This window comes from Salvelinus namaycush, chromosome 28, assembly GCF_016432855.1.
Source record: "Salvelinus namaycush isolate Seneca chromosome 28, SaNama_1.0, whole genome shotgun sequence".
Taxonomy (NCBI): domain Eukaryota; kingdom Metazoa; phylum Chordata; class Actinopteri; order Salmoniformes; family Salmonidae; genus Salvelinus; species Salvelinus namaycush.
This window is the reverse complement of record NC_052334.1, coordinates 4,388,104-4,402,079: the sequence shown is the minus strand read 5'-3', so window position 1 is coordinate 4,402,079 and position 13,976 is coordinate 4,388,104. Positions and strand designations below refer to the sequence as shown.

Below are 13,976 nucleotides of genomic sequence, written 5' to 3'. Positions count from 1 at the left end.
CTAGCCTACCTGGTTAAATAAAGGCGAAACAAAATAAATAAATAGTAACTTGACATACACAATACTAGACCAATGTGTTTGGCCTGATATTGTTCAGCTTTTGATTAAATGAAACCTTGAATTTCTACAGTATTAAACTGGATCGATGAACTTTACTGTGGAACAGAAGAGATACTGTTGACTCACTCAAGAGACATACTAGTGCACTGAAAAGAGTTGGAATGACTGTACACTGAATTACTGTAATCTCTGCAGTAACCAGGTTTCCATCCAACCATTTAAATGCAGATGAATTAACTGACGCATTAAGAAGTCATGACAGGGGCTTACGGAAACAGGAGATGTCGACAGTTGGTGGGATTTTTTTTGTGTCTGTAGAATTAATTACGCAAGAAATAGCAGTGGAAAACACCTTTATGTGCAAATGTTGATATAGAAACAGAACACGGACAGGGCAGCTTTTTTTGGTCGACATTTCATCTATTTTTATTCTAGCTTGATAAATTGTTTCATGGACAGTGTGTGTAGAGAAGTGGAAACCCAGAAAGGCTGTGGCGCCACAGTCATTTATCAACTCAATCAATGCCATTTGAGAGGTGATATTCTATACTCAAGTGAACGGACAATCAGTGTCCCAATAGCCTGGGCCGAATATAGGCCTATATACAGTATGATTATATAACCTATACAGCAATTGGCTCCAACTCAGCGGCTGGCTAGGAACCAGTTGGGTGTCCCGACTCCAGGCTCGTTTCCAAGGAAACGCTCGAACAGTCTAAAATTTACATGACAATGATTCACGCTGGTGCACCCCAATACAACAAAACCCTGATCATCATGAAACACACATTACTTGAAGTGCTACTGCCCTGAGCTCTCTTTATTGGCATTCGTAGGATAATAAAGAATGTACTTAATTTTGCTTCATACAAGTCAGCAGGGTGACGACACACACCTATATACAGATAATACAGACATATGGAAGGTAAATGTTAAACATCAACCATGATTCGAGTCCCAAATGGCACACTATTCTCTACATAGGTCTCTGGTCAAAAGTAGTGCACTACTTAGGGAATAGGGTTCTAATTATGACAAAATAAAAAAGGATTTATACGCACACCCTTAATCCACCCCCTCTATTACAGTGATTGGATGAGCTGCAGGACTGCTAAACATTCACTAGGTGGCAGCATCGGGCCTTTATTAGGATTAAATGAATGGCTCCATATGGGTTTTCCAAACAGCATCAAGCTGTCTGTTCAAAGTCATATTTGTTTGAAAGTCACATCATTTTGTTTTCCCCCTTTGCAAACAATACTAAAGTAGATAAAGCGATAAATTTCCCTTTTTACATAAAACAATTCGCTCACTGCTGTTAATGTGTAAGTGATGCACACCACCTGGATTAGATTAACAGAAAATTATAAAAATGTTCATTACATTAACAAATAAACCCAGTCTCAATGTGAACCTGGAAACATTTAAAATAACATCTCTCTTTCAGGGACACACAGTGACATAGTCCAGACAGATATAAACATATCTCTCGTACTTTACAACATGACAGTGTAACTGTCATCACTATACATTCTAATGAAAAGCCTGATTTATAGTAGCCTGATGCCAGTTTGTGCCACCAAATAGTTTCTCTTGATAGGGACAGGAGTAGAGTAGGCAAGAGCACAAACAGATCTGGGACCAGGCTATAGAAGGAGGAGACAACAGATCTGGGACCAGGCTATAGAAGGAGGAGACAACAGATCTGGGACCAGGCTATAGAAGGAGGAGACAACAGATCTGGGACCAGGCTATAGAAGGAGGAGACAACAGATCTGGGACCAGGCTATAGAAGGAAGAGACAACAGATCTGGGAACAGGCTATAGAAGGAAGAGACAACAGATCTGGGACCAGGCTACTATGTTCACAACATCACTGATTCAGCATCCATCACGAGCCTCAGTGTGACTAGTCTGTTCCACCTCTCACACCACAAGCTCAAATGTTATCTTTACACAGATACAGCTACTGTACCTGGAATGATTCTGGTACAATTATAGAGACAGTTTAATCACAGGAGGGACAAAACATTAACAATATGAAAACAAAAACACATAGCTAATAAGCATCTGTACAGACGGACTAACCAAATCAAAACACAGTGTACCAGTGAGTTCTCAGCCTACTGGACCCCCCCCCAAAAAAACAGATCCGCCGTTCAGTTACAAAGGCTACTCTGAGTGACTGAACACAACATGGCCTTCCAGTTTCCAAAAAGACCCTGTAAAGAACAGGAAACTGGTGAGCAGGCAGGCCCCTTGAGTGAGTCAGGCTCAACCTCTGCCTAGAAACTCTACAAAAATAAATCTCTATGCTGACGGAGAACGATATCTTTGGGATAAATAAGCTTTTTAGGTCAACCAAGTCCTTCTGTCTGAGGAGCACAGCTCTGCCCAGCAGAGTGAACGCCCTGCGGACAACTTTTTCATTTATTTTAACAATTACAAAGTTGTCATTATCTCATCGGTGTTATCACCGTAGCAAAAAAGTAAAGTTTAGCATTTGGGTTACGCAATGACGATATTCACAACAAAAATATGTACATACACTACCAGTCAAAAGTTTGGACAAACCTTCTCATTCCAGAGTTTCTCTTTATTTTTACTATTTTCAACATTGTAGAATAATAGTGAAGACATCAAAACTATGAAATAACACATATGGAATCAGGTAGTAACCAAACATTTAAAAAAATCTATATACATTTTATATTTGAGATTCTTCAAAGTAGTCACCCTTTGCACTCTTGGCATTCTCTCAACCAGCTTCATGAGGTCACCTGGAATGCATTTCAATTGACAGATGCACCGTGTTAAAAATGTATATGTGGAATTTCTTTCCTTCTTAATGCGTTTGAGCCAATCGGTTGTGTTGTGACAAGGTAGGAGTGGTAGACAGAAGATAGCCCTATTTGGTAAAATACCAAGTCCATATTATGGCAAGAACAGCTCAAATAAGCAAAGGGAAATGACAGTCCATTACTTTAAGACATGGTCAGTCAATCCATAAAACTTCCAAGAACTTTGAAAGTTTCTTCAAGTGCAGCTGCAAAAATCATCAAGCGCTATGATGAAACTGGCTCTCATGAGGACCGCCACAGGAAAGAAAGACCCAGAGTTACCTCTGCTGCAGAGGATAAGTTCATTAGAGTTAACTGCACCTCAGATTGCAGCCCAAAGAAATGAGAAACTTACAGTGAAACTCAAAGTTCTTGGAAGTTTTATGGATTGACTGACCATGTCTTAAAGTAATGGACTGTCATTTCCCTTTGCTTATTTGAGCTGTTCTTGCCATAATATGGACTTCAGAGAATTCAAGTAACAGACATCTCAACATCAACTGTTCAGAGGAGACTGTGTGAATCAGGCCTTCATGGTCAAATTGCTGCAAAGAAACCACTACTAAAGTACACCAATAATAAAAAGAGACTTGCTTGGGCCAAGTAACATGAGCAATGGACATTAGACCGGTGGAAATCGGTCCTTTCGTCTGGAGTCCAAATGTGAGATTATTGGTTTCAACTGCTGTGTCTGTGAGACACAGAGTAGGTGAACGGATGATCTCTGCATGTGTGGTTCCCACCGTGAAGCATGGAGGAGGTGGTGTTGATGGTGTGGGGGTGCTCTGCTGATGAAACTGATTTACTAAGAATTCAAGGCACACTTAACCAGCATGGCGTCCACAGCATTCTGCAGCGATACGCCATCCCATATGGTTTGCGCTTAGTGGGACTATCATTTGTTTTTCAACAGGACAATGACCCAACACACCTCCAGGCTGCGTAAGAGCAATTTGAACAAGGAGGAGAGTGATGGAGTGCCGCATCAGATGACCTGGCCTCCACAATCCCCCGACCTCAACCCAATTGAGATGGTTTGGGATGAGTTAGACCGCAGAGTGAAGGAAAAGCAGCCAACAAGTGTTCAGCATATGTGGGAACTCCTTCAAGACTGTTGGAAAGCATTCCAGGTGAAGCTGGTTGAGAGAATGCCAAGAGTGTGCAAAGCTGTCAAGGCAAAGGGTGACTACTTTGAAGAATCTCAAATATATTTAGATTTGTTTAACCCTTTTATGGTTACTACATGCTTCCATGTGTCATGTCATAGTTGATGTCTTCACTATTATTCCACAATGTAGAAAATAGTACAAATAAAGAGAAAAACCCTTGAATGAGTAGGTGTCCAAACTTTTGACTGGTACTGTATATTTTCTTTCTTTTTTGGGGGGGGGGGGGGGGGGGGGGGGTCCTTCAGCAAAGTTTTCAGTCCCAGGTTTTGCTTTAAAAAATGCTTTGAGGATAAAGTTACATAGGTTTAAAAATGCCTCCTCAGTTGTGGCTGGAAGCGCATGTAGAGGAAAGTAACAGCTGCAGCAGCTCCCAGGACAGCCACAAGTATTCCCAAGGAGGAGACAGAAGATTCACCGTCAGGCCTGGAACTGGTGGGACCATTCATGGCCATGGTGGGCTGTTGGGAAAGAGAGACTTCTTCACTGGCAACAAAGTGACACGTTACAACACATCCGAGTGTGTTCAATAGGCACGAAAAGTGAAACGGGGAAGGTAGGTGCTATCTAAAAATGCTCATTTTTGGGGGGGTTTTTCAATTGCAAAACGCTTTGCTACAATGTTCCCTAATGAATACGACCCACCCTGCCTAAGATGTTGATTGAGGTCCAGATGAGTGAAAAAGAGCCTGCCGCAGCCCCACTCACCCTCTGCTGTACACGTAGCTGTACATCCTCTCCTGCTGACCTGAAGAGCTCCACTGCAGCACTGTGTGACAGGTTCTCCAGCTTTTGGCCATTTATCTACATAAAACAAAAAAACAGAGGAAAATAAAATCACAGAGCTTAATACATAGTACTGTGATCAAATACTAGACCTAAAGTAGACCGATAAGTTAATTTAGGATATCCCTTCCAGAGATAAGACTGGAGTCTTCTGCAGTAGATGGATAAAACGTCAAGCATAATACACATTTCCCCAGATAGACTACTTGATTCATTTATTGATTCAAACATCACATTTCTCCTCCTAACCCCTCTGCTCCCCAGTCGGCTCAGTCGGCTAGTCGGCTCTCTAGCAGTTGAACTAGTGGGGACGAGGTTATCGGCTTCCCAAACTCAAACATTTAAAGTCCATCTTTATCCGTTACCGCCAATATCTTGTCTCCCTCTTGTAATCTTCCATCCAGGGCTGCTGCGCCATTCTCTTTGATTTTAGCCACATAGATCCCACTGTCATTCAGAACATACTGCTGGTCCAGACCTCCCACTATGTTAAACCCTAGACCTGGGAGAGGGAGAGAGGGAGAGAGGGAGAGAGGGAGAGAGGGAGAGAGGGAGGCAGTGAGTGAGACAGAGAGACAGAGAGACAGACAGACAGAAAGAGAGAGAAAGACAGAGAGAGAGAAAGAGAGAGACAGAGACAGAGAGACAGAGAGAGACAGAGAGAGACAGAGAGAGACAGAGAGAGACAGAGAGAGGGGGTGAGAGGGGGTGAGAGGGGGTGAGAGAGAGGGTACAGTAAGTGAAAGTGAAACAGCCTACTGATAACTGTCTGGATATTCAAAGGAGGAGAGGCCATAGAGAAATATAAAGCATTCTAATTCTATGGGGAAGGCTATGTAACACTATGGTAATGCAGCAAGTAGTATATGTTGGAGACGGGTCAGGAGAGGTGTGGACTGAATGGGAAGTCTTCTGATTAGAATGTTGGTATCTATGTGGGACAAGGTACAATCATAATCACTCCAATAATAGCCTATAAAATGCCCTTCCATGCAATCAGGCTTCTTGTCATGTAGTTATTATGCAATTTTATGACATCACCATAAGGGTATTCACTGGAAGTGACTAGCTAAAACGTGAGAACAAATGGTTCTGGGACAAAGACACACACATTTCAGTTTTGACGGCTAAAATCTGACTAAAATATTGGTAGGAGTAGTAGCTAATACTACTTTACTGGGATCGGGTTGTCACTTCTGATTAGTTGAGAAATGCTATTGCGACAAAATGAATGAGTAACTTAGAGGCTATCAGTTAGCTAACATAGCTAGCTAGTTGCTAGCTCGATTCTCATTTGGCTCAGTAACTAGAGGTGGAAAACTCAATATCGGTGGCGTTCAAGTTACAGCCTATTTGCAATGACCAGATTAGATACCAAGTTGGCAAAAGTTTAATAAAGACAGCCAGCTGAGCTAGCTAGCAACAGCTTATCAGCAACAGTTAGCTAGCTACCTAGTTAGCCAGGCCATCAGTTTGCAAGCTAGCAAGCTAGATAGCTGTCGGGAGTTACGACTGAAAGCTATTTTCTTACCTTGTGGTCCTCTTTTCAACTGTATACCCAGCACGGTAGGCGCAGTATACTTTGCTGACCCGTTCATGATGTAAGGAAATCCGAAGGACAAGCTAAATAGCTGTTTTGGGGGGGGTAGTTAAAAAAGTGAAGGTGAACTCATGCAGGAGTTGTGTCTGTGCTGCCTGCCACCTCCTGCAGTTTGTTGCCCTCTGATGGACGAGAACTGCACTTCCCAGACGGTTCATCAATCTACTGCTCTACTTATCATCATGACTTTTGATTGAACCACCCAGCAATGTTTCTGTCGTTCAAGTGCTAACAGGAAACAGAGGTTTCCAAAAGTGCAATGCGAGTGAAGCTTATGAGTTATGTACTGTAACCACCACTACTAACACACCAACAGCGATTTTTGTACACCAGAATTACATTAATTTTCCAATGACACGCTGCGTGGTGTGTACGTTGGATTTATCTAACGTATGCGTCAAACTATATGCGTAGAAGGCTTGACAGAAAGGGTAGCAGAAGGTGAATGTTGAACTTTTGTTAAGACACATATCCAGATGATGCTGCGTACTATTTTGCGCATTGACCCTGTGTCGGAAGCGTAAGAAAAGGAACAACAGCTTCTGTCGACCAGTGGTTCTCATCCGGGGGTGTATTCACTAGGAACCTAACAGAACCAAATGGACAAAACGGGGCGTGAACTACCTGAATTTGTCCAATAGAAACTCGTTTTCATTGCAAACCGTTTTCCATTTGGAGTAAACAATTTCCATTGCAAAAACGTTTTGGACTAATGATTACACCCCTGGCCTATCCACAGGGGGTATTCCTTATGAATGAATACTGATTTGAATATATCATCAAGGCATAATGATCAGCGCTCAGGTTTCCCCTCGGTTACAGATCTAGGATCAGCTTCCTCTCCCCCCAATCCATGAATGGGTTAAATCCACAAACTGATCCAAGATCAGCATCTAGGCAGTTGCACATGAGCGGGTACTTCAGGCAGAGAAATATGTGACTGCCGAGAACCACTGCTGAAGAAGAAACCATTGATAACATGTATCAGCTCTCTTCATTCTTTATTGACAAAACTTCATTTTGAAAATAATACTTTCAAGTCTTTGGTAACATCTACAAAAGTGTTACATTGATTTAGCTACTACAGTTTACATTTCATTTTAGCTGTAGTTCTGACTACTTAATAACATTTACGGACCTTAAAATCAGCGAGACCTAGAGGATTAATACTGGGAAAATGTCTAGACACCTTTTGTTATGATCTTAGCTAAATGAACACTAGACCAGTTTACAGTACACAGAGGCTCTCTCTATCCTTCTATATTCTAGTCCATGTCCATTCAGCCTTGCAGAAGAGCATTGCAATAAAATAAAGTGTTTCAAAGCAAAAAAACGCTACACGGATGTTCAGTCCATTGGTTACACACACATACACACACACACACAACATGCATCATAACCCTGAAAGGCTAATTTGTAATTATAGACATACAAAACAATATACAGTCTACTTTGCTGACATCATGACAACATTGTGAAATGCTAAAGGACACGTCCCCTTTGTCCTAGAGACATTTCATGCAGAATAAATATGGTTACTTTCCCTAGAACTGCTGTTAAAAGCAGATATCTCCTTCTCTGATAGTGTTACATAGCCTAAGTTCCTTGCCCTCATTTGTATAGATTATTACCACGATAAATGACACAGTCAAATAATTAGATCTCTTTTACCTATAGCCTATAGGACATGCTGTGTAGGGCTTTTCAGACCACTGAGCTAAACCCGAGCCAAACTGAGCCGGGCCTGGTTACCCATTCGCCATAGTTGCTGGAACCATGCTAGCTAGCACAGTTTGGTTTGGGTCAGCACGATAGTGTGAAAAGAGGTATGTGAGCTGCACCCCCTCCCCCCCCATCCAGATCATTGGCCACAGTGTCAGTCAGGTGAAGTGAACTGGACTACATCACAAATGGAACCCTATTACCTATGTAGTGCCCTACTTTTGACCAGGTACCGTGTCCCAAATGGAACCCTATTCCTTATGTAGTGCACTACTTTTGACAAGAGCCTATTGGGAATAGGGTTCCATTTGGGACTCAATCGTAGTCTCTTGAGTGTTAGATCATGCTTGGGGCCACGCTGTAGAGAGTGACATCCCCCACCACACGTAGCAGGGTGACGTCTTCAAACCCTCCGGCTCTGTGCTCATACTCCAGAATATGGTTCCCATCCACGGCTACTTTAAACGAGTCCTCTTCCACTAGCACCTTCAGCTGCAGGGGGACGGGGGGGGGGGGGGGGGGACAGGGGGGGGGGGACGGGGGGGGGGGGACAGGGGGACGGGGGGGGACAGGGGGGGGGGGGGACAGCCACAACAACAACTCAGCAATTAAATAACGTTAGTGTTCAAACATGAATACAGAGCTTAAAAAAGGTGCAATCTTTAATAGTTACTGATCTTTTTCAGAAAAATGTATTAGAGATGGTCATTCATTTAATTTACAGTACAGGTAAGTGATTATCTATAGGTGAGGTTACAGTACATCATCTATATAAGTAATGTCACTACTTTATGTTTAATGGTTGACATTCTCTACCCACATATTACACAACACCAGGGGACCCCAACCCTGCTCAATACTGTACCTCAAAACACCAGGGGACCCCAACCCTGCTCAATACTGTACCCCAAAACACCAGGGGACCCCAACCCTGCTCAATACTGTACCCCAAAACACCAGGGGACCCAAACCCTGCTCAATACTGTACCCCAAAACACCAGGGGACCCAAACCCTGCTCAATACTGTACCCCAAAACACCAGGGGACCCCAACCCTGCTCAATACTGTACCCCAAAACACCAGGGGACCCAAACCCTGCTCAATACTGTACCCCAAAACACCAGGGGACCCCAACACTGCTCTGCCCCAACCCTACTGTACCTCAAAACACCAGGGGACCCCAACCCTGCACAACACTGTACCTCAAAACACCAGGGGACACCAACCCTGCTCAATACTGTACTTCAAAACACCAGGGGACCCCAACCCTGCACAACACTGTACCTCAAAACACCAGGGGACCCCAACCCTGCTCTGCCCCAACCCTAATGTACCTCAAAACGTTGTCCAGGAACGAAGGGGAAGCCTCCATCTCTCTCCTCAGGACCCCAACCCCCATCCAGGTGGGAGTTACGGACAACCTGTTGTTCATAGAAACGAGGGTTGAGGTGGAACACAACCTCTTCGTCGTCCTCCTCATCCTCCTCTTTTAAAAAGTCAACATGGAACCTGGAATAAAAAAACAACAACTTTGTTTTCATTTATCATCACCAATATACATAAAGACCATGCATTTGACTATATATAAGGAGTATGAATGGATATACAGCGCCCTACGAAAGTATTCAGACCCCTTGACTTTTTCCACATTTTGATATGTTACAGCCTTATTCTAAAACTGATTAAATATTTCCCCCCCCCATCAATCTACACACAATACCCCATAATGACATCACAATACCCCATAATGATAAAGCAAAAACAGGTTTAGACATCTTAGCTAATTTATAAAATTAAAAAAAACTGAAATATCACAGTTACATAAGTATTCAGACCCTTTGCTCAGCACTTTGTTGAAGCACCTTTGGCAGCAATTACAGCCTCGAGTCTTCTTGGGTATGACGCGACAAGCTTGGCACACCTGTATTTGGGGAGTTTCACCCATTCTTCTCTGCAGATCCTCTCAAGCTCTGTCAGGTTGGATGGGGAGCTTTGCTGCACAGCTATTTTAGGTCTCTCCAGAGATGTTTGATCGGGTTCAAGTCCAGGCTCTGGCTGGGCCACTCAAGGACATTCAGAGACTTGTCCTGAAGCCACTCCTGCATTGTCTTGGCTGTGTGCTTAGGGTCGTTGTCTTGTTGGAAGGTGAACCATCACCCCCGTCTGAGGTCCTGAGTGCTCTGGAGCAGGTTTTTTATCAAGGATCTCTCTGTACTTTGCTCCATTCATCTTTCCCTCGATCCTGACTAGTCTCCCAGTCCCTGCCGCTGAAAAATATCCCCACAGCATTATGCTGCCACCACCATGCTTCACCGTAGGAATGGTGCCAGGTTTCCTTCAGACTTGACGCTTGGCATTCAGGCCAAAGAGTTCAATCTTGGTTTCATCAGACCAGATAATCTTGTTTCTCATGGTCTGAGAGTCTTTAGGTGACTTTTGGCAAACTCCAAGCAGGCTGTCATGTGCTTTTTACTGAGGAGTGGCTTCCCTCTGGCCACTCTACCTTAAATACCTGATAGGTGGAGTGCTGCAGAGATGGTTGTCCTTCTGGAAGGTTCTCCCATCTCCACAGAGGAACTCTGGAGCTCTGTCAGAGTGACCATCGGGTTGTCTCGGAACTCTACGGACAATTCCTTTGACCCCTTGGCTTGGTTTTTACTCCAATAAATATAATTTACCACAGGTGGACTCCAATCAAGTTGTAGAAACATCTCAAGGATAATCAATGGAAACAGGATGCATCTGTGCTCAATTTCGAGTCTCATAGCAAAGGGTCTGAATACTTATGTAAATAAGGTATTTCTGTTTTTTTACTTTTAATACATTTGCAAACATTTCTAAAAACCGGTTTTCACTGTCATTATGGGGTATGGTGATGTCATTATGGGGTATGGTGATGTCATTATGGGGTATGGTGATGTCATTATGGGGTATGGTGATGTCATTATGGGGTATTGTGTGTAGATTGATGAGGATGTTTTTTTTTTATTGAATCCATTTAAGGATAAGGGTGTAATGTAACAAAACGTGGAAAAAGTCAAGAGGTCTGAATACTTTCCGAAGGCACTGTACATAAAGACCTTGCTTTTGACTATAGATAAGGGGTATGAATGAATGTGCGAATGGATGAATGAACAGATAAATGAATGGATAAATGAATTAATGATGAATGGTGTGTGTGAGTACCTACCTTTCTCCTCCAACGATGGGTTCCCCTACAATGGTGATCAACAGCCTGGACATGATGCCAGCATGGAGAGGCAGTTCGTACGGCACCGGCTGAAACAGACGTTACATTACATGTCATCATCAGATGCACTACCGGAAGTGTCTCAGGAATAACACAATAACAGGTCTAAACTGTCTTGTCAACATATCTAATGTAAAAGTGCACATTTAAAAGATACCACAGTACTTCACCACCATTACTGCACTGGAAAATCACCATATAAATCCAATCAATGATTAATTATTATTATTAGTTACCACGTCCAGAGTGGTCAGTAGTGACACTAAAACGTAGCCCTCAGACCAATATAATGCTATTGCAGTTTCTAGAATATCAACAGCATTTTTCAAGCCCTGCAGCAAATCCCTAGTCTGATCCACCATCCTGACCACTGCACTCAGTGTAAGCTGGTGAGATCGGGATTGGTCAAACAAGGCTAGAAACCCTCCAATAGAGCCACACTGCGTGGACAGAGACGCTGCGGGGAAGACGAGGATAGAAATGCGCAAGCAAGCAATGTGTAGTGTTTTAAAATCATGTGTTTACTCACCAACATGCCTCCTGGAGCTGCTGATCCCCCGTATGGTCCCATGGGACCTGGACCGAAAGAGCCAGGGTGACCGGGCTGAGGAGGGAAAACTCCACCGCCCCCAGCACTCCATGATCCAGGGGGGATTGGAGGGAAAGCCCCACCAGGGAACCCAGGGAAGGTGCCTCCTCCAGGAGGGAAGGCAGCTCCTGGACCTCCAGGCCCATACATCCCCCCACCAGGCTGGGCTCCTGGGTAAGGCACGTTGGAGTAGGGTCCTGGGGGTGCTCCGGGGCTAGTCTGGAAGGGTTCAGATGGGTACTGCATGGGGCCTCCAGGGAAATGACCGGGGGTTCCACCAGGGGGGAACTGCCCAGGGAACTGTCCAGGTGCTCCGGGCCCGGCTGGGTATTGTCCCGGTGCTCCGGGCCCGGCTGGGTATTGTCCAGGTGCTCCGGGCCCGGCTGGGTATTGTCCCGGTACCCCTGGTCCGGGCGGGAACCCACCAGGAGCAGAGGGAGCTCCAGGATACTGCCCTGGTGCTCCGGGACCGGAAGAGAACGGTCCTTGGCTTCCAGGGAACTGCCCTGGGGCTCCGGGACCAGACTGTGGGCCCCCAGGGAATCCCCCAGGAGCAGAGGGCTGTGTTGGGGCTCCAGGAGCTGCACCAGGCCATCCTGGGTTAGTGGGCGGAGGGGCGGCTGGGTTGGGGTTACTCGCTTTCTCAGCTTGGCCCGGGACATTGTCCGCTATGGCATCTGCCAGCTGCATACCAGAAAGGGAGATTCATTGGTACCATGATCTTCACCAACACATTTACCAGCTTAAATAACGTATACATTGATGATAAACTTGATTGATAAAAATTGCTAACTCACCGAGAAATCCATGTCCTGAAAGGTAATGGGGGTAAAATAAAGTTGTTAGGTCTGAAGCTTACCATAGACTAAAACTTGACATATAACAGCCTGAAGTAGCTAGTTAGCTAGCTAGCTATCACAAGCTACCTGGCTATAAGCTTTTTATTCAACTGGATGGATTACAGGCTGGTTAGTGTTGCACACATGCAGAAAGCTAGAAGCTAGCCGCGTAGCTAGTGGCTCGATGTACACTTACGTAGTTAACTAGCTAGCAAACACTAGCTAGCTAGTTTGCTAGCTAGCTGATTAGACAAATTTATAATGTTCAACGATCAAAGTACAATCAACACATGTTTTAAAAGTACGGTAGCTAGATTATTCAACGTTACCTCGACAAAAGAGGGACGTCTTTCAACAAATTCTATAGTTAGATACAATTAGAATGTACCAGGTTGAGATTAAAAATACTGTACAAAACTCCTGAAAGGAAGTGCATAGTCTGCACACGCCTAGAATATGACGTAAACATCGGGTGGAACCAAATGGGTGCGTTCCAGAGTCACATGCATTTTCTTGAATTGAAGCCAGTCAGCAATTGAAGATTACCGCAGAGCAAAAAATAAAAAAAAGAATAAAATAAGTAAATCTACCTTTTCTCCCTCAACTTTATATGAGTAAAACTCAATTAGTACAGTGTGAAATGATGCGAAAATATGTCAATGAAAGACTTACAATTTGTGTGGGTCGGTATACTGTTTTGTTCGCTGGAGGTCATGTGTTTCAGTAAACTTGGCTTCATAGTCATGGTTATCAACTGTACCGCAGAAATGGAACCTAAATCACAGAAAATAGATGTTGTGGTGCCAGCTGCAGAGATGTACGAGATTTTACTGCAGATGAGTTAACAAGGTGTGTTGAATGATAGTGTTCCGTAGTGATGTGCGGATTGACTCATAACTCGCTGTTACGCGGGGCGGTGCGGGCGGGTTTACGGTAATTAAATATTGTGTGGATGAAATGGTGGGTTGAATAAAGAGAAAACTATACCTTTAAAAAATCCATCAATGTATAATTATTGTGCATTTTATATCTATAGCCTACTTTGAGGTTTTTCTTTAACTATTTTAGGTTATCTGGCAATGGTGCATAAACGTTAGGGCCAAACTGTAAACGCTCCAAATACG

General features: G+C 43.8%; 2 protein-coding genes across 2 annotated transcripts; both read right to left on the bottom strand.

Annotated features, from left to right (window-relative positions):
* Positions 1–4,298: 4,298 nt before the first annotated feature.
* Positions 4,299–6,598, bottom strand: LOC120023584 (synaptojanin-2-binding protein-like). The gene is made up of 4 exons (XM_038967619.1): positions 6,384–6,598; positions 5,218–5,354; positions 4,775–4,870; positions 4,299–4,527 (listed from the first exon to the last, which is right to left on the bottom strand). Exons 1-4 carry the CDS (start codon positions 6,448–6,450, stop codon positions 4,375–4,377), a joined length of 453 nt encoding a protein of 150 aa, XP_038823547.1. The 5' UTR covers positions 6,451–6,598; the 3' UTR covers positions 4,299–4,374.
* Positions 6,599–7,436: 838 nt separating this feature from the next.
* Positions 7,437–13,291, bottom strand: lgals3a (lectin, galactoside binding soluble 3a). The gene is made up of 6 exons (XM_038967527.1): positions 13,182–13,291; positions 12,811–12,825; positions 11,954–12,697; positions 11,365–11,453; positions 9,509–9,683; positions 7,437–8,666 (listed from the first exon to the last, which is right to left on the bottom strand). Exons 2-6 carry the CDS (start codon positions 12,820–12,822, stop codon positions 8,511–8,513), a joined length of 1,176 nt encoding a protein of 391 aa, XP_038823455.1. The 5' UTR covers positions 12,823–12,825; positions 13,182–13,291; the 3' UTR covers positions 7,437–8,510.
* Positions 13,292–13,976: the final 685 nt, after the last annotated feature.

Coding starts and splice junctions, on each gene's coding strand:
- LOC120023584 (XM_038967619.1), bottom strand. CDS start 6,450: ATGAACGGGTCAGCAAAGTATACTGCGCCTACCGTGCTGGGTATACAG. Junction 5,355..6,383: donor GTTGAAAAGAGGACCACAAG/GTAAGAAAATAG, acceptor TCCCTCTCCCAG/GTCTAGGGTTTAACATAGTG. Junction 4,528..4,774: donor AGCTACGTGTACAGCAGAGG/GTGAGTGGGGCT, acceptor CTTTCCCAACAG/CCCACCATGGCCATGAATGG.
- lgals3a (XM_038967527.1), bottom strand. Junction 9,684..11,364: donor CCCATCGTTGGAGGAGAAAG/GTAGGTACTCAC, acceptor TTTTTATTCCAG/GTTCCATGTTGACTTTTTAA. Junction 8,667..9,508: donor TTCCTGGACAACGTTTTGAG/GTACATTAGGGT, acceptor GTCCCCCTGCAG/CTGAAGGTGCTAGTGGAAGA.